This window comes from Corvus hawaiiensis, chromosome 3 (assembly GCF_020740725.1).
Source record: "Corvus hawaiiensis isolate bCorHaw1 chromosome 3, bCorHaw1.pri.cur, whole genome shotgun sequence".
Taxonomy (NCBI): domain Eukaryota; kingdom Metazoa; phylum Chordata; class Aves; order Passeriformes; family Corvidae; genus Corvus; species Corvus hawaiiensis.
In genome coordinates, this window is record NC_063215.1 from 14,740,035 (window position 1) to 14,766,679 (window position 26,645).

The window sequence follows — 26,645 nt, forward strand, 5'->3', positions numbered from 1 at the left end:
GTATTTCAGAAACTGCAGTGTGAGTGGTTTTTACATTGTCTGTGCAGTAATGAAAATCAAGTTACTAGAACATTGAATGTACCTGAAAGTAGTTTTTAAACTACCAAGAGAAATTTTATACACTGAATTATGTTTGTTTTGTTTTCACTGAGCAAGAGGTGAAGTTGCATCCAGGAAAGAGTACATAATGTAGTATTGCACAGCCACCCATTCCATGCTGGATTATCATGTCAAAGAGGAAGTGAAATAAGGTTGGGCAGTCAACCTTCGTTCTGTTTTATCTTCTAAGTTTTGAATTTTTTTTTCCTTCTAATATGTCTGTATGTGTATGCAGTTGTACTGCCACTCCCAAGATGTAAAAGTTACCTTAAAATAGATGCACTATGACTTTAAAATGTCACTAAATGGTAAATAGTTTTCTTGTTGTATCTTGCAAAGATTAGAAAAATTGTTTTATTGCACAGGGCTGATGCTAAGTCCTTTCAAATGTTTTCTGCAAGCTCATAGCCTGCTTTGTAACAGTAGCACTTGATTTGGCTGTCGCAGAGCTGGCATTTGAATCCAGCCTCTGTTTTCTCACGTTTCACAGAATTATTTAGATTGGAAAGGACCTCCAAGATCATCGGAGTCCAACCTTTGACCAATAAGCACCTCATGAACAAATTACTCCTCCAGCCCCAAATTTCAAGACTCCTCTTTCAGGTTGGGAGGATGACAGGCAAGATACAATGTACTGCTGATTTCAGAATGGTTTATCTTAGTCTCTGCTGTTGAAGCTCTTTTCTTTTTCTAGGTATACTTTTCAGTTTGGCACTTAATGTTCTCTTTTGTCCAGAGCATGTAATACTGAGGCTGAAAGAAACTTGTCTTATTTCCATGTAATTATTTGTTGGGATTAAAGCATCTTGTGTGAGCATGAAAAGACAGTTTTCCAAAGTAATAACATGAAAGTGGATCACTAGATAGAATTAGGAGTTTTTCTAGCCTACCTATGCTGTTCCCAGCAATAGTCAATAGCTCAGAAGTGCTTGGGACAGAGTGCAGAAGAACGACTCTGCCTATTCAATTCCACTCTCCCAGCCTGGGGAAGAGAGGGCAGCTCAGGGAGTCTCCGAGGTAGATGTGGTGGTTTTCAGTCTCACAGCCCTTGACAGCTTTATCTCCCTTGAATCGAATAGCCTTCAGCCCAATGTAAACTCCTTGGCAGCAGAAACATCCCGTGGCAATAAGTTCTATGATGTGAATAAAGCCTTCCTTTCTGTTTTAAGCGTCTTGCATGCTGCCTTCATTTGCCTTCCATCTTCCTATTAATGGGGATACAGCTAGCCAGGAAGTCTGAGTCACCACATATGTAGGAGGCCAGGTTCCAGTTGAATGCCTGTGATACTGTCTGATGTTGTCTCGGCTTATTTCAATTTGTGCTTATCCATCAGGCGTCTCTTATCTTAGATTTGACTGCAATGCAAAACAAAACAGAGTCATGATCTTCCACAGACAGGCCCCGGTCCATGATCGATGACACTGTGATAATACAATTCACGATGAAATATTGTTTCACAAAATATCCTGTCAGCTCTTCTAACAGCAATGTCTAGCCAAATAATCTGTGGTATTTCTGGAGATGTACATGGCACCCTGTCAGTAATTGAGCTCTGGTTGAAGCTATTTTCAGAATTGAATACAAATACCCATCATAGAATAATTTAGGATGCAAGGGACCTGTGGAGGTCTTCTGGTCCAAACTGCTGATGTACTCATAATCAGCTTCAATTAGATGACATTTTAGAATTTAATTTGGAAAATGTCTAAATGTGGAGATGCCACATTTTGGCATCCTATTCCACCCGTTTGTTTGACAGTGGTGGAGAAAATGTTTCCATATAGCCAATTTCAGTTTCCCAAATGGCAACCTGTTTCTCTTGCCTCTCGTCGTACTCATCTGCCACAGGGCTTACTGCTGATCCGTGACCAGCTTTTTGTTCACTAGGACCCTTGGATCCTTTTCCTCAAAAGCACTGTGTAGCCAGCAAGTGCCAGCTTCTCCTGGTGTGTGGTGGTATTCCATCCCACATGTGGGAGTCTGTGTGTGTCACTGAACTGCATGAGGCTTCTCTCAGCCCATTTTCCCCAGCCCTTCCAGATCCCTCTGAATAGCTGCTCTGCCCTCCAGTGTATCAGCCTCTGCCCTGGTTGTGTTATCCGTGAGGTTGCTGAAGGTACACTGTGTCCTAGCTTTTGGGTCATTAGTAAAAACAAGCAGTGTTGGTCCTAGTATCGGTCCCATTACTAGTCCCTGGGGAATGCCAGTGGTCACCAGCTGCCAAGTTGGACTTGATTCTGCTGATCACAATGATTCTTTGAGTCAGATAGTCCAGCCAGGTTTTCACCCAGCCTATTATTTGCCTACGCAACTGGCCCATACAATTACTGTAGGAAACTGTGTTGAATACCTTGCTGAAGTCTAGATAAAAACACTGCTCACTCCTTGGTCACTGAAACAGTCATCTCGTTAGAGAAGACAGGTTATGTACAATTTACTTCTGATCACTTTATTCAGTTATCTTATTCTCCATTTATTTGATAATGGTATCCAGGGGCCTGAACTTAACTGGAATTTTGGCCTGTTTTTCTGCAGGTTCTCCTTGTTGATCATGGGCAGAACACTTGCCTTTTTCCATTTAACAGGAGACTCCCCCAGTTGCTGTGACCTCTCAGAGGAGGTAGAGAGCAGCCTGGTAATGGTTTTGACTGGCCCCTTCACGCCCCTCAGATGGATGCCAGGAGGATGCCTGGGGTGGAGCTCTGTCCCAGCCCCAGTCCCAGGGGACAACAGCAAAAAAGGCATGAAGTGCCTGTCTTCTGTCCTCAGGTCTCCCGCTCCACCAAGACAGTGTGCCCCCATTTACTTTCTTTTGCTGCTGATTTATTCATAGAAGCCTTTGTTCTTGTCCTTCATACCCTTTCAGTGCTGGGACCTGAGCCTGTCATTGTGTGTGAGGGTGCACATGTATGTGTCTATATTCTGGTTTTCTAGGGACAGAAATATTAAGTACTTCCCAGTTTAAGAGAAAGATTTAATCGCAGTCATTCTGTGTCATGCTCTAAGTCATGCTCTTTTATGCATGGCATAGGATGTAGGATGTCTTACACTATCCGAAGTGACATAATATGTCTATTTTATTATGGTCTTACATGACATTTGAATATGTCACAGACACTGATAAGGTGATGTTTTTCCTGACTGAGGCAAACTGAAGTGCTTGTGTACAGACACAAGTATTTATTGCTTATGTTTGTCTCTTCAAGCTGCAATAGTGTGGAGTTTTTTCTGAGGTGTCTTAATATTATGTAATGTTTATTTTTAAATATAGTTCCTTCTGATATAACTTGCAATTGGCATTAAAAGCTTCTGCAAACTGATTCATAAAGCAGAGGATATAACAACACCCACTGAGTGGAATTTATGGTTAGATAAACAGATCAGAAATCAAGAGCTGTTATTTTCCCTGGTTTGTGGTCAACTGTGATAGGAATTTTAAATTTTGTAATGAATTCACATGCTAGCAGCTTCTAAAACAAGGTTCTGCAGTTGCCTTGATGTCTTTTAAACTTTGCATTAACTGGATTTTAGTGACTAAAGAAATAGAAGTTCTTCCATGACTAAACTAATTTATTGATGAAGTAGTTGAAAAAATCCTTCAGAAGACATTTTCTGCTCTCTTCTGTGGCTCTTTGCAACACCTCCTCTTCAATGAAAGAAGGCCAAAGATCTTGTTAAAGGCTACCCACAGCTTCGGGTGGCAGTTGTTTGCAATGTGAAGGTCCTAACTAATCCTGTAGGAGAAATAGCTAATTCGTATAGATTTGTGCCCAGAACAAACTTCTTGCTCAGAGACTTGGAAAAGCAGTAGTTACAGCAGCAGTTTGCAATAGGCATTCACTTCACCAGAGTTGCTGAAGTAGGTCTTGCAAAATCTGCAGATAGCAAGTTCCTGTAAACACTTATTTTCTACTGCTTTGCTTCATACTTTTTTACAGTAAAGAAATTCCTTATTGAAGGACTGTCTTTATCTTCACAAGAACAGAAGTTTTTGGACTCGTTGATACAAAACCTGATTTTAATGTTGCTGACCTGCCATATGCTCAGGTCAGAAGTAATTGTAGCATCGCAGAATAACTCAGCTTTGAAGATCTCCAGAGGTCATCTAGGTTCAACCCCTACTAAAAGTGGCTGCTTAATGTCTGTCCCGAGTGTGACTCTGGTCTCTTTTACACTGGACAAAAGTATTTTAGCCGGTTATGTGGCGGGACAGGGTTAGTTTTTCTCCCTATTTTGGGGGCGAGTTTTCAAACACTTTTAGTTGGGCTTGTCAGGAGAGACAAGCTCTGTTCCAGTCCTAGAGGCCAAGGCTATTGACCTCTTAAATATCTGTTTGTTACTGAAGTTGATGAGAAAACTTCAGGTTTTGATATTACGTCATCATCATGGATTTCACAAGTGATGGAACTATTACTTTAGTCAGTCCCTAGTGGAACATAATATTGAGCTCCAGAGAAAACATCCAGAAAAATTCCTGTAATGCTTAAAATCTAGAATGTTCCATTAGGAGTCCTGACAGGAATTGGAACTGAAGTCTTATTTCTGTTATTTTATATGTTTAAACATTTTAAATGTTTATGTATTTTAATATATTTATATGTAGATTTTTCCATAGTGCATCCAAATTTTGTACTGCATAGTTAGATGTGATTTTGATTACTGCAGTTTTATTCATCACTTTAACTGGAAATCTGGACTCATGGAACTATGGTGGAGTACAGCACTTGAATTTCAAGAAATATGTGGTGCAGCTGATCAGAATATGCTGCTGACATCAGATTTGAAGTTAGGCAGGAGATAACATGATCAGCAGGCCATTATTTATTTGACTAGAAGTGTTTTAAAGAGTGATTTTAAACAATTGCTGGTATTTTTAGTACAGGGAAATTTTATAATCATTTGTTCTGAATCAGTGACTACAAAAAAAAATAAGTTCTTTTATAACCTCTAATTAATCATGCTTTTAGGGGAGGAGGGTGCTAGGTTTTTGCTTGATTTTCTTTTCAAGTCATGTTATTTGCAGCTCCAGTTACTGTATTAGAGATAGTTAAAATTTTTGTTATTTACCCTAATAAACATCCTTTTTTAGTTATTAGATTGTGTACTTGCATCTTATTTTTCCATAACTATTAAATAGATTAGTAAAAATAAATAATATAATACAACCATTTGCATTACATGAAGGAATATATGGGAAATACATTTATCCAAAAACAAGTTTGCAGTGGTATTGAAGGGTGAGTGACTCTGATGGTGTAACATGCAATGGATAGTTGCTGACAGTAGCTTCACGGACTGAACTATCTGAGGTTACAAAAAAATAAATAGAGTAATTTTCATGATGGAGAAGTAGGATTCGTAGTTAATATGGAACAAGGATGACCTTGTGGTCAAAACACAATTTTAAGAATAGGCTGTACATCTCTCTCCTTCCTGAAGCACAGATGAGCCCCCTGACCTTTTATCTGTGTTCCTGATGTTACTTCTTAGTCCGGCAGCTGTAGCCTTTGGAAACCCTGTGTGGGAAAAGAGGAATGTATAAAAGGCATTTGTATGTATATGTATGTATACATATACAATGTATAAATGTTGCATTTGGATTTTCTTGAAACAGTAGGTTATTCCATTTTTTCAGGGTGGCAGAGAGACAATTCCAGGCATGGGTTTATTTTTTGTGCATTTTTAGATAGTCTTTTTGCAGTTCTAGTACTTATACTGTTCTGCTTGATTGCTTGGGCAAACTCCATCTGAGCTGGTGCATAAATGACTGTGGGAAAGTGACAGTCAAAATTACTAGCCTGTTCTTGCTCTCTTGTCAAGGAGCAAAGATTGCTAATAAAGGCCTTGGAAGTTTCCAATGAATAGGAAATGATCTCTAGTGTCATTTTAACAGGTTTGCTGTTCTCGAGTTTTGGTGCACATTAATGTTTTGAAAGCAGTGTGAATTCTAAAATCAAAAGTAGCTAAAGAACCTGCAAATGTACAGTGACTTCAGATGAAAGCAGATTATGCTGAACTAGTGAATTTTCCATGGCTACCGTGATAGTCAGCAACACATGCAAGACCAGCTTTATTTTATTAAAGCTTGAAGAGAAAATAGCAACAACGAATTTGGAGGAAAAAATGTGCATTTTTGTAATGGTTAAGTTTTGGGGGTTTTTTTTGAAGTGAGTAATGTTAAGCTGTATCTTCAGAGCTTCCGGTTTACTCCTGTTTTCAGTCCTCTTTTCTTTGGCTTAATTTACTGCCTTTGTTGTATTTCTTCCAGTAATTTGTGAAGAGATTTTAGGTAGGCTTGGAAGGAATTTTAGAGATCAGTGGTAAAGGATCCACAGCTGGATCTACTGTAATAAATATTTCTCTAGCTTGTGAATCTCTTGTGAAGGTGATTTCTCAACTTCATTGAGGAGCTGTATTATGTCAGTTTATCACTACTGCTATTTAGAACTTCTTTTCCTAATCTGCCACCTAACCTTCATGCCTAATTCAGCTAATTTTTTATGCTGTTTTAGGAAATATGAGGAATTGTCTATCATCAGCATCGCTCATAACAGCTTTTTATGTTCTGAGAGAACTTGTCCTGTTTCCTTAGGCTGACCTGTTTAAAGACTAATGTTTCTGGTCCTGACAGCCTATTTTCGCACAAATTGCTTATCATATCCCTGCTCTTGTTAACTTCCCTCCAGTTCCTTTCTGTCTTTTGCAGTCCTCTATATAGAGATTCACAAAACTGGACACAATATTCTGTCTTAGGCTGTACCAATATCAGCAAATGATCTCTGATCTTCATTTACAAAAGAGTCTTAGTTCTCTGTGAGGTCTTACACAGTGCACCTCCTGCTTGTGCATCCTAGACTGGACTTCTCGTCGGCCATAACCCCACATAATTTTCCATTATCTTCCCACTTGGTCATTATTCCAGTTTTTTATGTTCTGTGCATTTAACTTCTTTCAAAAGCACGTTAGTGAGGATTTCCCCCCTCTTTTTGTACTTGTCTTTGAGTTTCATCTGATTGGGTTTTTTTCCTTTTTTTTTGAGGTAATTTTGAATGCAGTAAAAAACCTGTGCTCAAAACTCCCAAGCTTGGTAGCATTTGCTGAATTTATTTATTTTATTTTTACTTCTTAATAGGTCTGTTTCTAAGTCTGTTGCTTTGTTGTGGCAATGAATATATTCTTTTTGACACACTTTTCCAAGAACTGATGATTACCAAACTCCTAATAATTACCTTTTGGACCTTTTCTCCATGATTTCGTATACCATATTTTTTACCTTGCCAGTGCGAATGGCGAGTCTTGCATTTTATTCTTATGTTAAGATGCTTTGCTTTATTGATTACGCCCTATAATCTGCCAGAAATCTTTTACATGGCACTGTTTTATCTTTGAGAAGAATACAAAAAACCTTAAACTCTGGATCTCACATGTTAATCTTCTAGGTCTTTACAAGATGATTAATGTCTTGTTCTAACTCCCCATCCCCAAATACTCTGATCTGTAGTTTGGAAAACCCTATGCCTTTTAATAGGAGTGCTTTGATTTACCCTTTTCAGTCCTGCTGACCTCTTCTGTTCTCCTGAGTTTTCAATGTAAATTGATTAAGACAGTCTCCTTAAATACTGTGAGTGAATTTCAGTGGGTCTTGCTGTCCTCAGCACATTTCTTCATGTATATAATGACTTTCTTTAGGATTTGTTTTCATTTTTATCCCAGAAAGTATGGAAAATTTAAACCTGTGTATTCTTGGTTTTCTGTAACTCTTAATAGATTTTTTTTGATCATTCTTAATACAAAGTATCTTCCATTATTTTCTCGTCTCTTGTAAACTACAACTCATTATACCGCTTTGCCTTCCTGATCATTACTTACATGCTTTTACTGTTCCATAGTGGTGTTCCTTAACATCCTTCTTGTTGTATCTTGAACAGTTTTGTGAATATACTTTTGTAAATATTTAGGGGAAAGCTATTTTTGGGCTGTTACCATCCTATTGTTATCATTACACTTTCACACTGTGCCTTTCAAATAGCAGGGGAAAATGTATAAAACCATTAAAATACGCATGTAGGATGCAGCACATAAGAGGACATGTCTTGAGGAGTATTGCTTGTATGATGAAGAAAAACTTGCCTCTATTCAATAGTAGACAGCATTAAAACCATTTCAGTATTTGTTTACCTTCATGTACAGAAATCAGATTGTAAGTAAAGCCTGTTGTTAAGTATTTACATACTCATTTGTGGACAGTAGCTGCTTTTAGGTTTCTAAACTGTACATAATCAATACTGTTAAGAAAAAGATCTGTTAATTAATGTAAAACTGTTAAGGAACTAGAATAGCAAGACCTCCCAACAGTAAATGTTGGCTCCATTATCATGGCCCAGATTATTCCTTCACACACTAATTACTAATGCTTAAGTAAGAGAAAAGTGAATTGCAACATATCCTAGCGATCACTGAGTAGGACGGGCTTGGGAAAAGGCTGTATTTGCCTTGGATATTACCTTTCAGTTGTTTTTTGTGTTGTATGCTGTTACTGAGCTGTTTACCTTGCATCCAAACATAGCTTTCGTGGTATGGGAAGAGGTAATCGCTCAGGAAAAGACCAGAATTATTTAAGGGTCCCATTGGCGTATGGAAGAACATAGTGGAGGTTTAATCCTGGTGAAGAGTTGTTACAGTACGGATACTGCAACACGTGTATCAAACAAGGAGGCCGTGGAAAAGAAATATATATGGACCTATTCTTGATAGCTGTTTCAGAGATGTTTATTTCTCCAGCCGCAGGGCCGGGGCTCTGCTGAGGAACTGCTCAATCACGGAACCCGAGGGTCCTTGCCCGTGCAGGGAACACAAACCAACCAATGGGGAACGAGGCTGAGCAGGGGCAGGGAAAAGCCGTGCCTCCCCACCAGGGCCCCTCTCCCAGGACTACATGGCAGGGGGGAAGGGACCCCGACAAAGAGTCATTAGATGCTCACTTCCTGTGTTCATAGATTTGGGAAGTTCTGCTTTTAAAAGCATTTAGGCCCAGTTAGAAAAGTGTAATGTGATATTACAAGACTTTTCTATCCTTACTTTTTGCTGCAGCATATTTTATTAAATTTTATTTGAGAATTTGGAAGACAGGAGTATTGTTTTGATTTTCTTGTAAGTAACGGTTTAGTGAAATTTTCATAAGATCTCATGGGTGTAGGTTGGAAGGGAACTTTCAAGGATCATCTAGTCCAAGCCCTTGTCCATGGGTAGGGACATCTTGCACTAGATCAGGCTTTTTATGTTTTCCCGTTATTGCAGGATTATGAATTGTTTTCTGAAGTAACTGAAGAACCTTTTCTGTTCAATCGTCTTACTTTTGGGCCTTGAGTTTTATTTTTTTCACACCATGAAAGTGAGGAATAAATCAAAATAGCCAAAGCTGCTTTTGACAGCCAGTGGAGTTTACATGTACATATCAATGTTAGACAGGTTCAAACAGTAACTTTAACATCAGAATCTCTTATCAGGACAGCCTGGTTTAATTTGGTGAGGGCTTCTATGGGATTCCCTGGAATTGATATTAAGCTCATTATTGAGAAGCTACTAGTATTTTTCCATCATACTGACCTTTTTGTCAGAGAAGAACATAAACATTTAGTTCCTGTATCTTGTGAACTTTTCTTGCCTGTTTTTTCCTTTGGTTCATTCAGGTTGATAAACAGTGCAAACTACTTGCAGGGAAAGCCAAGCTCCATGTTGTCCACAGAGGGTGACTCTCTCTGCTCCTCTTGTAGTAGGAGGGTATTGCAAAATTTATCAAGTTTGGTCTTTTCTCTTGGAAAACATTTTAGCATGTTTGCCATGAGGAAAAGGCTTTTGATGGAGGCAGATCTGTCTTTGCCAGTGATGCATTTGTTTGGAAGCTGCTATTTTTGGCCTGCTAGCTTCTGAGTCTTTTGTAATAGCAGAAAGAGGAAGTGAACAGTGAAATCTCTTTAATAGCATATTTCCTGGTTGAAGTGACTTATCTGTGAGGCCTAGACAGAGGAGATGTCATTTCCTGGATTGCTTCTCTTCAGTCTCAACTGTCTGTTTTACTGTGTAATCTTTTGACCCAGCTTCTTAATTGTAGTGAATTTTTCTGTTAAGTGATAGAAACTAGGTCTTTCAATGAAAATGTTAAGCTTTAAGGAAACCACTTCTGACAAAATGCTAGTGTGCAAGGCAAGTCTTTTATAAACTACATGTTGATATGAACTTGAAATCTCTTACATTAAAATTTTGTTTAAAAGCTTAAAATTTTGTCTTTGAAAGAGTATCATAATGGGGTTTGTTCACAGGGATAAAAGAAATTTTACACACTTTCTGTTCCTTGTGATGATGATACTGATCACCTGTCTGACACCAGCTGTATCTGGCTGTGTTCTAGAGTTAGGACACTTTCAAAGAGCTAAAATAGTCAGTTGTGCTGTTCTCAAATTTTCATTCATTAATAACTACTTGTGAAAATTGTTACCAGGAGTCCATGAAAAAGAGGCAGAAGAAGCTAATTAAAAATTAGCTCAAATATGCTTCTCAGTTTGTATAGCCCACAAAAAAAGCCATGGAATCAGAATGACATGGGGGAAAAAAAATGACATCTAAAATTATAATATACAGTTCAGTTTAAATTGGAACTTATGGTTGGTTTGGACCTTATAATCCAACTTTACTAAAATTTTTGTTGGGGTGATAACTTTATTCTTTCCCCTGATGTTTTGTGTAAGATAGAAGTCAAGCACACTATATATGAGTTTCTTAGTCAACCACTAAAATAACTTCACATGAAAAGCATTAAGACATCAGGTGACCTCACCTTTCTTCCCCTCCATAATAGGAAGAACAAAAATAACACCTTTCCCCTCCATAATAGGAAGAACAAAAATAACACCTTGCTGATTTTTGTTAGCACAGACTGCTTTTACATCTCCCTTAAAATGCCTACCCAGTTGTTAGTGATCATGAGAATATTTTCTCAGTAGCAGTGAAAGAAGAATGTTGGGAGTTTGGTGGTGTGTGTGGACTGCCATCTGATTGAAATTGATACTTCATTGAGCTAGGTAAATTCTAAAAGGTGACTCAGCTGTTCCCATCAGGACATTCAGCATGGTCCTTCTCTACATGTTGCAGGGTAAGGATCCATATTTCTGCTGACACACTGTGCTGCAGAATGAGATACCCTTTTTTGAAGGTGGTGTTTGCCAAATAAAAAGTAGTATAGATTCTATTACATTATTTTGCAGGAAGTAATCTCAAATTAGTACCCTTTTTTGAAGGTGGTGTTTGCCAAATAAAAAGTAGTATAGATTCTATTACATTATTTTGCAGGAAGTAATCTCAAATTAGTACTTTCTGTTGTCCAGATTATTGGGCAATACCTGTGCAATTCATGTAGTGACTAATCCATAAGTATATAACAACTTTGTTACTTTGGTTTGGTTTTATAGTATCTTCTGTAAAAATGTCATATAAATTAACAATAGGTAGTAAGTCCTCTGTCCCTCTGAAAGATGAGTAGGATGTCCTGGTGCATCATTCCTTTATCCTTAATGTCTTGCAGGAGCTGTTGTGGTCAAGGCTAAAATAATCCCTATATATACTGTTATTAAAGCAACTACTGTGCCTTCTTGACTGACTTCCCATTTATTTATTTATGCTTGTCCTATGCTGCTTTGTGTTAGGGAGTTCTAAAACTTGATGTGTAAGACCTTCATAACAGTTCAGGTTACGTAGAGTCAAGAGTAAAAGTGCAGCAGTGGAAATATTATTGGTTGTACATCACAGAATGTTAGAGGTTGGCAAGGACCTCTTGATCCCGTCTAGTCCAACACCCTGCTCATTGCAGGATCAGCCAAAGTAGGTTGCCCAGGACCATGTCCTGTTGGGTTTTGAGTATCTGCACTGGTGGAGACTCCACAACCTCTCTGGGCAATTTGTTCCAGTACTTGACCACTCTCACAGGAAAAAAAGCGTGGTGTTCAAATAGAATTTTGTGTGTTTTACCTTGTGTCCATTATCTCTTGTCCTGTCAATGAGCACTGCCTTTTCTTCAGTCCTTCCCACCAGGTACTTACAGACATTGATGAGCTCCCCTGCCCTGAGTCTTCTCCTCTCAGGCTGCAGAGTCTCAGTTCTTTGAGCCTTTCCTCCTTTGAAAAATGCGTTAGTGCATTAGTCTTACTGGCCCTTTGCTGGACTCACTCCAGTAGGTCCCTGCCTTTGGTGGTTTGGGAGCCCAGGAGTGATCACTGCACTACAAGTGTGACCTCATCAGTGCAGAGTAGAGAGGAACCTGTTGTTCACCAGGACCTTCAGGTGCTTCTTTGCAAAGCTTCTCTCCTGCTTGTCAGGCCACAGCCTATACCTGGTGCCTGGGGTTTTTCCTCTCCAGCAGCAGGACTTGGCTTTTCCCCTCCTTGAACTTTGTGAAAACTGTCTCTGTCCAGAGAAGTGTCAGTGCAGGGGTACACTGTTGGTGACTGGCTCCAACTGGACTTTGTGCCACTGATCAGTCTTCTGGGCCAAGTCTTTCAGCCAGCTTTTAATCATTTGTCTAACCTGTACTCCATCAGCATGTCTGTGACGCTTCCCAAGACACTTTCATTTGTTAGGAGGTAAAAATAAATAAATAAAATACCTTCATTTTGAAAATGGTCTTAACCATTAATTTGTTTTGTGGTGAAAAGTGACATCTCCACAGATGAGGTGGTCTTACTTTTGTATGTGCTTATTTAGGACAAAGTGGCATTCAAAATACATTTAATAATCTTAGGCCTTGCCTTTGAATCTCTCCAGATATGTTATTAAAATTACTATAATAATTTTAGTAATATTTGCAATAAATTATACCTTCCCAGATACATTAATAAAAAAATATAAAATCAGCAGGTTGTTAGCTATAGCCTCGGTTATTAAGAAGATTGAAAAGCTGTCTACTTCTGTTGGCTGCCTATTAATAAACATGATGTGGTCTCTGACTTAAATCTCTTGTCATGCCCTGTCAAGGCTCAAAAACCTGAAAAAGCAGTCTCAGGATTTTGTTCTTAGGGCAATGAATAAAGCTGCCAGTTTAGGCTGAACACTGGAGTTGCTGCAATGAATGGCGTCTCTGACTCCTCTTAGTATCTGAAACTAATTTTTAGTTTTATTTGTCCCTGTGTAACTGGAAAGGTCTCTGTGTTTGAAGAGTAATTTCTAAAGTTTTTCCAGGTTGCAGAAAGGTAGAACTGAGTTAAGTCTTGTAACAGGCATTTAAAATACTATTTTTAGTTTGGTTTTGGTGATCTCATCCCTTGCCATTTTAAGAGTCTCAATTGTTTTCTGCTGAGGCACTGATAATGGGTAGCAGAATGGCATGTAGGGTTCTGGCTTGTCTTCTGTAGAGTCACTTAGAAAAATTATTCTAGTCTTGTGAGCCTGAATTACATGGTGGATTGTCTTCTTAAGTTTAGGTCATGTCTTGCTTCCAAGGAAAATGTGTGGTTGGTTTTTGAATGTCCAGAATGAGAAGGTAGAGAGACTTTGATCAAAGCAATTATACAGATATACAAACATAAAGTCTTTGCAGGAAAGTGTAACAGAAGAAAAATGGATTGACTGAACTCGGTATCTTAAATCAATGTTTAATGAGTAAGATTACTTACTGATTAAGATTAAAACTACTACTCCAGTTTAAGTCCCAGTGCCACTAATCAGTGGTAATATAGCTGTACTGTTTATAGAACTTGGAGCCAGTCAGTGTGTGTTGGCTCCTCTGCTGGTTTATAAACATACTTGAGAGCTTGTTTGATTTGCCTACTAGGAATGTAATGCATGCTTGAATAATATATAATCAGTCTCAGTGCAGTAATTTTAAGAAAGTTGTTTATTAAGATTTGAACTCAATTAACTTTTTTTTTTTTTTTTTTCAGGATGGCTTGAATTCTTTGGTCCTTGATCTGGATTATCCAGCACTGAGGAAGAACAAGAACATTGATAATTTTTTAAATAGATGTAAGTTGCAAGTGGCCCTTAAACTATGACATTGTTGTGATATCAATCATAAAAAGTTGAGTGGTCAGAAATGCATTGCCCATGGTTATTGTACTAATTTTTATAACTCTGAGCTTCAGAAGGCTTTGGAGGACCATTTATTACAGAGAAAAATTTCATTTTAGGGAGTTGTTATATTGTGAAAATGTTGGAAAATACCAGCTGTAGATTTTTATTTTCCTAAATACCATTGGAAGAATCCTTTTATGTTATTTTCTTACCTTACGTATGTGTAGCTACATAACTTGCTAAGCATATCCTAGTTACTATTCTTCAGGAATTCATGACACTGAATGTCAACATTGTTTATATAGTCATATTTAATCTAAAAGAGAAGCCTTCTGTGGGTTTTTAAAACTGAATTGTTGTACCTTAAAATCTGTTGGTTCATTTTTGAACCTTTGCATAAATGTTTGTGATTCTCCTCAAATTAATTGTAGACAGGATCTTGGAGTTTATTAAGCATATGATTCTACATCAGAGTTAGCTGTATTTTGTGGTTTTGAAGTGTTTTCTATCCATGTATATAAGCAGAATCTTTTTTCGTATAAGAATAGAAGATTATTTGTTTTAAAATGTAGTTTGGAGTGAGTAAGCCTTCCTGGAATAACTATGCTTTGTAGTGAGCTTATTTTGAGATATATGTTTTTTCAGAACAACTTTTTGTGTTGCATATGTCGAGGTTATTGCAGATGCAGTCTTATCAGTACCTCCTTTTTAAATTCTTTACTGGTAAGAGCTGTGTGTGTCTGTCCTCTGTTTCCGTTGGACTCCTTGGAATATCCACTCACACTCCTCACTTAAATGGTGGCTAGTGTAGTAATTTGTGGTGAGTTCTTTGTTTGGAATTCAGTGCTTCTCCATGGGGTTTAGCAGAGCTGCTTAGATGGACATACAGCTTTTACAGTTGCCAGTAAAGTCTCATTTGGAGAAATCGCTTAAAATACAGTAAATAAGGAACAGCAGATTAGGATGTAGAGGCATACCTTGGGATTATTTTCAGTTTGAGTTCAAAGGAATTCAAGCAGATATTTGTGAAAGAAAGGGTCCGTAACAGCATTTCAAGTATCTCTTTTACTTGCAACTGAGCATTGTATGTGTAGAGTGAGGGGAAAGCCCTACAAAAATGACATAAACAACATCTATCAGCAACTTCTATGAGCTGTTCATACTTGCTTTTACATTACTGTTTTTGCAGTAGAACAAAATTAGAAGCCTTTCTCTGATCAGAAGACCAGTTTCTTTTGACTATTAGAAATAGCAACTGTGGGAAAACAATTTAACCTCAGGAACAGGTTGGGGTTTTGTTTGCTATTTGATTGGTTGGTTTTTGTTTGTTTGCTTGTTTGTTTTCTGCAGCCCCTGAACATTCTTGCTGTCTGTCTTCCCTTTTTTGAAGGCTGTTGCTTCTTCTCCTCCTTTACATTCTCTCTCATGGTTGTAGTAAATATTTTTAAGTATCTGATGTGACCTGGAGGCTACCAGCAATGTCAGAAACATGAAAACGTACTTTTGTTCACAATTTTATTACTGCCTTTTTATTGTTAAAACAACTGACAGTATACAGTTGAAATAGCTAGGTACTAGTTAAAAAATTTTTGAGATGTGTTACAAAAACATTCACAGTAGTTAATAAAGAGTTCAAGGGTGCTCTTCATCCTTACCTGTTGAACTTTAAAAAAAGCATGCAAGACCTGACTGTTTCAGCCAAGGTATTGTGTGACAGTGCATCTCTCTTAAGGATCATGCATGTAACTTCTCTCCTGTTTCTGTACTGACTGGGAGAGAACGAAAAATAGTGCTGCATATCTTCTGTGATTTACACTTTGGGAAAAAATAAATTGTGAAATGAGAATTTCGAAAACATTTGAGGCTGGTAATATTTTGATATTGCAAAGGAAAGAATCAGTCCTGCCACAGCAATTCATTTCAAAGTCCTTTCCACCACAGATGCTGGTATGGTTTGTTATGTATCGCACAGAAGAACTGAGCAGAATTAATGCAAAGAGTGGGGAGCAGAACTAATGCAAAGAGTTTTTTCTTTTTGTTAAAACTAGTCAGGCAAAAGAAAAGCAAAGACCAGCTTCTGATTTTCATTTCACTTCACTGATACTTAGCTAGCACAAAATGAGCCACTCAGGTACCGGAAAAAAACAAGACAACAACTGCATTCTTATTGGCATTGCCATTTTATGCAGTTTAAAATTGCTGAACCCATAGCTCAGGTCTTCTTTGAAACTGTTCTGAGGGTAGCAAGTATCAGTGGAAAGAGTGTGGCATGTGCTTGCTGAAGCCTCTTGCCACCTTGGGCTTGGAAGAAAAGTTGGGAACTGTATTGAGAATTTATGGAGCTGTAAGTTGTTGCTTTCTTAGGGTGAGGAACGGGGAGTTCTTGTCTCTTGTGATTTTTCTCAGCATCTGAAGAGCTGTCGCAAATGCCTAGCTGAGAACTACTGTCAAAAGATTCTGACAGACTCTGATGAGCAGTCTATGCCGGGGGCCTGGAGCCTGCATCCCTCCTCAAGGCTTCCTGAGGCCACCACGGAGAGGTGGCAGGGGCCTCCTGTGAGTTACACTGTGCTGCACATTGAGGCAGCTGAGGCAGAGTCACTGCGATTGTTTTAATCTATATTACATGAGTCTTTAGAAATTGTGGAGAACCCTAAATAATCATCACACTTTCAGTCAGTTTAATCACTTAATTCTTCCACAATAACACTTTGAGAAAGGAATTTTTTTTCCCACCACATTCCCAGGGGTTTGCATACACCCTACTTGCAAACTACATCAAGCCATTACTATTCAGGTTAATATTTTATTAATAGCTTATTTTAATTTAACAATGAAATAGTTTGCACTTCAGCTGAGACATTAATTTATGTTCAGCTCAACTCTCAGTTGCAAGCTGAAACTCAAATGTTTCAACTAATTTCACAAAGGCAATTTATTAATTGTCTATACTATAGCAGTTTGGTGTATTCTGTTTCTGTGACCACTTTGCAGGAGCGCCTCTTCACTTGTTTAATATGCAAGAAATTCTTTAATTGCCTGCTCTCCCTTACTATTCTGATTTCTTAACACTTTCTCTGAGGTATTGAACCAAAGTAGAGCCCGTGTTTGTTATAAGAGGCACATTAAATATCTCATATAATACAACCATTTCTTTTCAGGGATTCTGATTTAAATTGCTGTGTTTATTAGAATATTCATGGCACAGGAAAGCGTAGTGCAATATTTAATTCCCAAAACAATGAGAGGAATCTCATAGTCCTCTGAGAGCAAAAACTAATTTGCTTATTTTAGAAAAGAAGGCTGAGTTTTTCAGCATGGGCTTGGTATAACGAATCTTTCTTGGTCTTTTCCTCTTCTGTCATCTAGGCAAAGACAATAGGTTGAGTAAATTCTTCCAAGTCAATTTTTCTGCCATCTGAGATTTGCCAAGTGTTGAATCATGTCTTAGTGGCTTGTGCCTTTTTTGGTGGTCTCCCATTCAGATGCAACTTAGTCTTAAATAGTTAAAGAACACATTTAAGCAACAGTTGAAAACATTTAATAATTTTTAATCTTATCATCATGAATAAAAGGGCACAAGGAATGGATTTTGAGTAAGTCCAAACAGCAGCACAGACAGTGGTGCCATCTTGGCTCCCTAAATGGATCTATGATTTTCTGTGCATTATTCAGCATCACTCAAGAGTTGGAAACTTGTGTTGTTAAAATGATTTGCTGATATTATGTAGGTTGGCAGACTTGTAGAGTGTAGTGACAATGGGCGTATTTACAGTGGAAGGGACTTCTAGTACAGATGTGGCACCTGTGCACCAGTTTTTCTAGACTCCAGGAATAAACCCCCTGAAAAGTTCCTTTGGCCGTTTTCTTCTCCAAGCAGACACTGCTTACTTGGAAGATTTATCTGTTAAGATAATTTCTTGCAAAATTAACAGTTCTGGTTCCTTCCCTTGCATTTTGTTACGTCATTTGAAGTTGCTGAATCCTGCCCAGCCATATGGTTACCAGCAGGAATGCGTTATCCGGTGTGGTGTGAGTGCCTCCCAGGGCTGCAGCTTTGTGTGCTCTGGGCTTCCTGTCAGCAGCACTGATGAAATGTCAGAGGCTAAGAAGAATCTTAGAAATTTAGTGCACTGTAGAACTTCCACTGAGTTAAGAGCTAATTGCTCCTCTGGTTTTCTCTTGGCTTCTCTAAAGCAGCTCCCTGCCAGGTCTTTGCAGTCGCCTCAGCAGGTTGGGCTCCAGTTCCATTCTTAATGATATTGTTCTGGTAAGAGTAGGGATGGAAGAGGTATCAAATAACCAACTTTCCCAAGCAGAGTGTGTAAGACAGTGTCTTAGATGTATAAACAAGTTATATGTCAGTGTCATTAACCACATTGCCTTTTGGGTACTTAGTAGATACAAAGCAATTCAGTCCTGCCATCAGGCTTATTTTGATTATGTTAGGGATGTGTTCTCTGCAAGCCACAGGGCTGCTGCTTTCTGTTTCCCTATGTTCTGCTCTTTTCCATCTGTGCAAGAGAACATACTTCTCATGTCCCCCTTTTGTTTCTCTGAGGGAGGAAGCATTACCCTGTCTGGAGCTGTACCTTCCAGTTCCGCCTGATTCTGCAAGGTCTCCAGAAGCTTCTTCTGCACACCTTCTTCTTTGAACAGACACTATGGATGCATCCCTAATTACTTTGGTCTTTCTGTTGTGCTTTCTGTTTGGTTTTGTTCAGCTGAGGGATTGCAGCACTTCCTGGCTGTACTTCAGTTTAACTTCTGGCTGGACTTCTGCCTAGGGCAGCAACTTTTGACTTAATGTACTCCATAGCAGCACTCATTGACTGACTGTGTCTGATCTATGGGGGTAAAATTGCACTCCCTTGCGATTTTATTCCTCATATATACACTCCCCAGAACTGCTTGATACACATTCTTTTTTTTAAAGAAAATAGCCTGCATATGAACTTTTTTTTTACTTTAAAAGGCAGAAAAGTTTGGGGTTTTTTCCCTCCCCCCCATCCCCCTTTACTGTCCTAGACAGGTATTTTTTCCTTTCTCACAAGCATTTGCAACCTTCAGCCACATTCTTACTGCCAGCCGTCAGTGACTGATCCAAACACTGCCCTTTCAGAAAGTGAAACTTCATTTGTTTAAAGGTTATAGTGCCATTTTCAAATAAAAAATCAAAAGCTGTCTTTAAACACTCTTTGTATCTAGCGTTCCTAAGAAAACTTAGTAATAAATGATGGTATTGTCATGTCTTAGGACTTTCACTCAAATGTCACAATATTTCTATAAGATTCCGTTGCATCCTGGGCTGGGGAGTCCATTAATGCCTTCCTTTAAACATAACATTTTTCTTCTGCTGGGCTTTGTGCTGTGCAAATTCATGAGATGTGTGCATACACATACCAAAATTTGCAAACTCATCTGTGTAAAATCTGAAAATTTAGACCACTACTAGAACACTACTGTTGGAAAGATCTCCTGCACCCTGAATTACATCACATTATGTGATACATGAACTAAATCTTACAATCCACTATGTTGCAATTATGCTGTGGCTTCAGGGTCATAAACTTGGCTTCTTGCATCCCAGATTTTTGTTTCAGATTAGTTCCATGCACTGATTATCTGTTCCATATCTGTAAGATATTATGCCAAAATAGACAATCCATCTGTGTAACTGATACCTTCACAACACTTGCATCCCTTTGTGGTATTATTATTAACTGAGATCATTAAATTTTAGTTAAAGGAGTTAGGAGGGGTGGCCTCATTGCTCTTTAAAGAGGGGGAAAATGGAAGTGCTGAGCTCTTCTTCCTGAGATTCAGTGATGGGACATATGGGAATGGTCCAAAGCTGCACCAGGGGAGGTTCAGACTAGACATCATGAAGCATTTCTTCACTGTGAGAGTGGTCAAACACTGGAACAGGCTTCCTTGAGAGACAGTCAATGGCCAGAGCCTGTCAGTGTTTAAGAGGCATTTGGACACCACCCTTAACAACTTTTAACTGGCAGTCAGGCAGTTGGAGCAATGGTCACCGTGGGTCCCTTCCAGCTGAAAGGGCTCTGTTCTGTTCTGTTCTATTCTTCTATTCTATTCTATCTTTTAGCAAAGCAAGTAGGATTTCTCCATTCTCAGCGTGGTTGTTTCATATGTTTTTGGGTTTTTCATCACTTATTTGCACTATTTAATGCTTGAAGAGTTTCGCTGGAGCTGCAGTAACTTTGTTTAGAGTTTCTACTTTCTACAGAAGTATTCCTGTGAGTTTCTGCTCAGAAATTGAGCCGTGTAAAACTACACACTACTTTTTAATGTGTTTAAATCCCTGCTGTCTCATTTCACTTATCTGAAAACATTGAAACATCTCAGAAACATTTAAAATAAACTCATGTCACTCCTATGTCTCATGAGATGTAACACTGTATTCAAACATGTACCTGAACCTTCTCTGTGACTTGAAGTTTGCTGATGTTCTTTCTCTACTGCTGCCTGTGAATTTGTATTTATCCTCCTTGTCTAGTGCCAGGGCTTCTTATCTGCAGTTAACTTTCAAACACAGTATTCCCTTCTCAGTCTGAAAAATTAATTCACATTATTAACAAAAATAATAAAGTTGGTGTGGGTGAAGCACTGTTGCTTTCCTATGCTTTTGGTCTAGGCTTTCATGATTCAGTATAGAAACAACATCACAATTCTTTCAACTCCTTTTCCTGTTGACACACTGAATTACTTTGGTCTTACTAGTACACTAAATGTAGCAAATTTGTTTACTTTTGGAGGTTTTAATTGCCTCTGTCCTTACAACTTTACTAGCAGACCATTCCCTCATTGTTAGCATTAATTTCTCCCCTTCCCTGTCACATCCAGTCTTTTCCTCAGAAGAAACTTACAGTTGCATTTTTGTGTTCCACAGATTAAGAAGGGTCTCTGGAGGCCAGCTGGTCCAATTCTCTGCTAAAAGTCAAACCAATTTTGATGTTGTATCAGATTGTTCAGTACTTGCGCAGTTGAATTTTGAGAATTTCCAAAGATGGAGGTTTTGCAGCTCCAGTTGACAGTCTGCACCTTTCCCCAATTCTTACTATTTCTTTCCTACAAAATAGGTTTTCTTGTATCTCGTCTGTTGACTCATGTCCTTTCACTTTGTACACCTTAGAAGTAAAGCCTCACTTCAACTTCTGTTGAAGCCAACCATTTATCCATCCTGAAGAATTCCTGTTCTCTCAGCTTCTCTTGAGCACCATGTGAAGCATCTTGGTGGCCTTCCATGAAGCTAAGGAATGTTTCGGTATTTTTTGTGCACTGAGGACCCCAAAGTTAGTCATAACATTTCACATATGGTTTCCCAAATGACAAATAGAGGAGGAAATCTAGTTCCCTCAACCTACTGGCTGTGCATTTACCAACGCATACTTGCATGGTCAGTGCGAAGGCTGGCTCCTCATTCCTTTCTGCTTGGCTTGTTATCCACCAGGGATGTCAGGTCCTCTTTGTCATGGTGCCTTCTAGCTGGTGAGTGCATCCTGTTCTGTCATGTGGTGCTGTTCCATCCCAGCTACAGGACTCCTCACTTGCAATTGTTGAACTCTGAGTTTCCTCTCAGCTCATTACTCATCCTGTCTGGGTCACTTGTAGAAGCCACCCTGCCCTCCAGTGTATCAGCTTTGAACTTAAAACCAGTAGCTGTGACTCCAGCAACTTTTTCACTCACCTGGTAATTCCTCTGTGCAATCCATGTCAGCCTGGTTTGGCTACAAAGATACTTTGAGATGCTCAAAGTTGGAAGTCATGCTACAGTCAAGGAAATGTATTGCTTTCCCTTTGTCCACCAAGACAGACATCTCATCATTGGAGGAAATCAGGTTTGTCAAACAGTTTGTCCTTTTTAGATCCATTCTGGCTGTCCTTATCGTTCCATGTGCATCATGTACTTGGAAGTGGATTCCAGAAGGATTTTGTTTCATGATCATCTTGGGCAGTGTGGTCAGGCTGCTGTTCCACCCTGTAGCTTTCTTGTTGCCCTTTTAGAACATGGACATGACATTTGCCCTTTGCCAGTCATCACCTTCCCAAGTTACCATGACCTTTCAAAGCTGATAGAGAACAGCCTGGTAATGGTCTTGACTGGTTTCTTCAGCACACTTGGATGCATCCTGTGTTGTCTCATGACCTGGTGTATGCTTCACTAGTCTTTAACTCTTAACTTCTCTAGTGTGATACTGTGCTGCCCCACACTCTGCTGTTGGCTTCGAGGAGCTGGGAGGCCTCTGAGCAGGACTTGAGAGTGAAGTGAAGCAAAAAAGACATCAACTGCCTTGATCTTCTCCATGTCTCTGGTACTAGATCAACTACCTCGCTGAGAGCAGTGGGACCATATTTGCCTCATTCTTTTATTGCCAATGTATTTATAGAAGCTCTTGTTTCCCTTCATAATCCTGGCTAGTTTCAGTCCAGCTAAGCTTGGCTTTCCTAATTTCATCTTTGTCTGGTAACCCATCTCAGCTTCCATGTTCCAAACCTTTACCTTTTGTGCTTGAGTTGAGGCAGAGGTTGCCCATTTATCCAGACTGGCTCTATGCCATTCCTGCTCAATTTCTAGCTAACTAGAACAGACTTTTCTTGCGCTATGAACATGTCTTCTTTGAAGATCAACCCACTCCTCTGCCCTTCACTGCAGCTTTTCACAGGATCCTGCCGGTGAGTTTTCTAAACAAGCCATAGTCTGTTCTCCTGAAGTCCAAGGTCTGCTATTTTCCTTCTTCAGGTCTGTTTCAGCCTTAAATTCCACCATCTCACAGTTGCTTCTGCCAAGTCTGCCACAGACTTTGTCTTGCTGAGCCAGTTTCTTCTTGTTTGTGAGTAATAAATCAGAGTGCTTCCCTGATTTGGCTTGTTGCTTGTTTGGAAGAAAAGAAATGTTCCTGATGGTCAGGCATCTCCTGGATTGCTTGTAGGCTGCCAAGCTGCTCTTCGTGAATGTGTAGGAATGGTTAAGCTATTTACTAGATGTTCTTATCATTAACTCCCTTAGACCATGTCGTCTTTAATGTCATACTGGATTAACTATCTCTGATCATTTTTTTCCCCTGCATTCAGATCTGAGATCCTGTTTAATGCCTTTCTAGGGATAAAATTCCATGGTATTTGACCCTAAACAGGGATCTCACAATATACACCTCTACCCCTTTCTGAGTATAAGCATCCAGAGCTTTTCATACAATTTCATGCTCTTCCCTGGTAGTTCTTGCTCCAGCCACCTGTTTTGCTTTGTTTTGTTCTTCCTCTAAGCGTGTGCAGGGGCTTGTCATGCCTAAGATTACCTCCAGTATTATGGATTCCATTCATTGGTTCCATTATCTTTTGTCCTCATAATAAGAATAGATTTTATTTAGGAATAAATTCTATTCATAAATTCTATTCATTCACCAGGAATGCATTCATAACATGCTTCATTTACAAAATTAAAGTGTCTAGGACCTCGTGTGCTTTTCAAACTTGTCAGAGATCAGATTTTCACTGTTTTCCCTTTTACAGGTTCTCATAACTACTGATAAGACACATACTGACAGGTAGAGCTTATCTGCAGAGTGCTGAACAGAGCATTGTAGACTTAATTTTAAGCAGTGTAGAACTACACATGCGCTGAACACCAAAAAAGCACTTTGAGATGGCCAGCAGTTACATACGCATATGTAAACTTGAATCAATGTTTCGTATAGAATAGATGAGTGGATGTGCAGCCAGATCTTTGCATGATCTGCAGTTGTATGTGAAGGTTTACTGAGTTACATTCCTTGCCACTTGGCTGCTGCTGAACCCTCCAGGTGTGTAGGAGCAGGTTGCACCTTCAGTGTTTTTTGTGTACCACGTACTTCACCTCAGCATTATCAGTGGAGTGTCAGTGGATCCTGAGAGCACAGCGGGTAGCGAGGAATGATTGCAAATTCCAGATAGGCATCTCTGGCTCTCTTGAAGAGCAGAGTCTTCCCATAAGCTCATGAGTGATTATTAGAGGTGTGAAATGAGAGTCGGCAAAATGTGAAAGACATTTCAGTTGTTACAGCTAAAGGTAGAGGGTTAATGGTTTCCAAAGAATAATGAAAGAGGATATTAATAGTTACTGCAGATTTCAAGAATTACCAAAAAGACTCTAAACATTTGAATAAAATTAGCTTACTTTTACTCTAAGTGAATAGCTAAAATTCTTGTGTTAATACAAGCATTATCACAACTTCTGTTTTATTTGTTTTAGATGAGAAGATTGTGGAAAAAATCCGAGCTTTACAAATGAAAGCTGAAGACTATGACATTGTTAAGGTGATTGGAAGAGGGGCTTTTGGAGAAGTACAGTTGGTAAGAATGTAATGATTTAATGTTTAGACAGATTAACAGCATTAGCCAAAACCTTCCTCAATCTTCATGTTTTATCTTTTAAAATTCATACTTAACAAGTGTAATTTTCATTGTATTGTGAGATCGTTTCTGTACATAGTAAACAGTAAATCTGAGTTTAAAACATGATGGATAGGAAGGGAAGAACTCAGGAATCAGTTTGCTATCCTTTGATCAAAATAAAAAAGGCAGTTCATGGCAATTCTAAATCTTTTTGGCCAAAAATATCACTGTATAATAATATCTGAAACCTACAAAAGAGCAAGCAAACACTGCGACAAAAGATTTTTGTTTTGTTCTTATCATTGTGGTGCTTTGTATTGTATTTAAGTGATTTAACTCACAGGATTTGTAAAAGATTCTTTTCTTGACATCGTCCCCTCAACATTGTATGAACTATAATATCTAAAGTATGAATGGGATTACTTTTAAAATTTCTATTGCAGAGAAATTCTGTTATTAAAAAAAGGTAATCAAACTACACAAAGTAACTTGGTGTATCACACATAGTCTAATTTTCATTTAATTTTGGTTTTTCCAGGACTTCCAAGTACTACTATGTGATAAATGGCACAAAAATGTGACCGTATGTATAAGATGGATTGATATATCAGTTTTGAAATAAGCATTGGATGTAAGTGCCAGATAGAATCTAGAATGCAAACATTAGGGACAAGTTATTATGAGCTAACAGATAACTCTGCACCAGTTACCTGATTTTCTGTGTGAGCATTTTTAGAGAAAGAGAGGTGTGGAGCAAGTCAATGGAAAGGGGAGCAAGTAATTTCCTGCAATTGAGGCTTGTTGTCTTGTTACCACAAGGTAACAAAAATTACCCTTTTGCTTCTACTTGTTGACGTGGAACACGCATTTTACTGTTCTGTGGTAATTTTGCACTAGGAAGCTGGGAAAATCATATTGTCTTGTAGTGTATAACCATTTTGGGAAATAAAAAGATGTGTTGCAGTTTTGTTGAGGAATGTGGTAAAAGCTAAGCTGTGAAGGGCTTATAGGAGGTACACAGTGTGTATAATTTATAAAATTCTTGGTATTTTCCATATTAGTGTTGGTGAAATTTGTTGGAACAATAAAAAAAACCCCTGTGACTAGCCTAATATTATTTGCATGACTCATGGGTAATTTGCAAATTTAGATATGATTATTGTGGCAGATAACAACATCTAATCAGCAATTTTTATTCATCTTTGTCATTTTTTAAGACACCTTCATCCAAGTCTGGTAACATGAGAATGTAGCACCCTCTTTCCTGTTACTATCACGGTCATTTACATTTTGTTTTCATCCAGAAGAGTGAATGAAGTATGGAGTGGAGTATTTCCAAAAATCCTCATTTTCTAACAAGACTTTAAAGAATCATTATGTATCCTTATATGATTTGATGTCCCTGTTGGCAAGAAATTAAAAACAAAACCAAAAACTTCATCAGAACCTGACTTTTGTTGTGAAGGGGCTGCTGCAGGGTGTTTGTAAGAAAGCAGTCTACTCTATGTCTTTTCAATGACAGTCACATCAAATGGTTTAAAGTCTTCTGTTAGATATTTGTATCTTTCCATTAATCCACATGTAGCAGTGAATAGAGACATTCCTTGTGCACTTGCATGTGAAGTCAGTGAAAAATCAAGTTGTAAGGAGCAGAGTTCCTCATCCATTTGTTGAGGGGGTGGGAGATGAAAAAGAGTTCTGTCCCAATAACAGAAGTCATGTGCCATTTTTAGATGTCACACTCACATACTTGCTGGAAGCATCCAGGAGGATTATATTTTTGATGTGCTTCAAAAATGAAAATACATTGTCTTCATATGTGTATTTCTTAAGAACAGAAGGGGTTTTCTAAATTATTTTATATTTTCTTTTTAACATTTCATTTCAAATAGAAGTTCCTGATTTGTTCTGGAAACTCTTTTTCTTAACTGACCATGTCATGCACAATTGAAATTTTTAAGAAGAGATGATTTTTTTGTAGTATACATATTGCATTTGGACACTTTGAGGGATCTGAAGACAAACTTCATTTTTCATTTGCCTGACCATTCAAATGTAATGACAAAATGCCTAGTAACCTGGTCATACAATG

The 26,645-nt window shown here is 38.5% G+C and overlaps 1 protein-coding gene across 3 annotated transcripts in view; it reads left to right on the forward strand.

Moving 5' to 3' along the window:
- Positions 1 to 26,645, forward strand: part of ROCK2 (Rho associated coiled-coil containing protein kinase 2) — a 108,544-nt gene that overhangs the window by 27,475 nt on the left and 54,424 nt on the right. For all 3 annotated transcript variants that reach the window (XM_048298886.1, XM_048298883.1, XM_048298884.1), the window contains exons 2-3: positions 14,029 to 14,110; positions 24,411 to 24,511. In XM_048298886.1, coding sequence (XP_048154843.1) covers positions 14,029 to 14,110; positions 24,411 to 24,511 — 183 coding nt within the window. The remainder of the gene's footprint in view (positions 1 to 14,028; positions 14,111 to 24,410; positions 24,512 to 26,645) is intronic.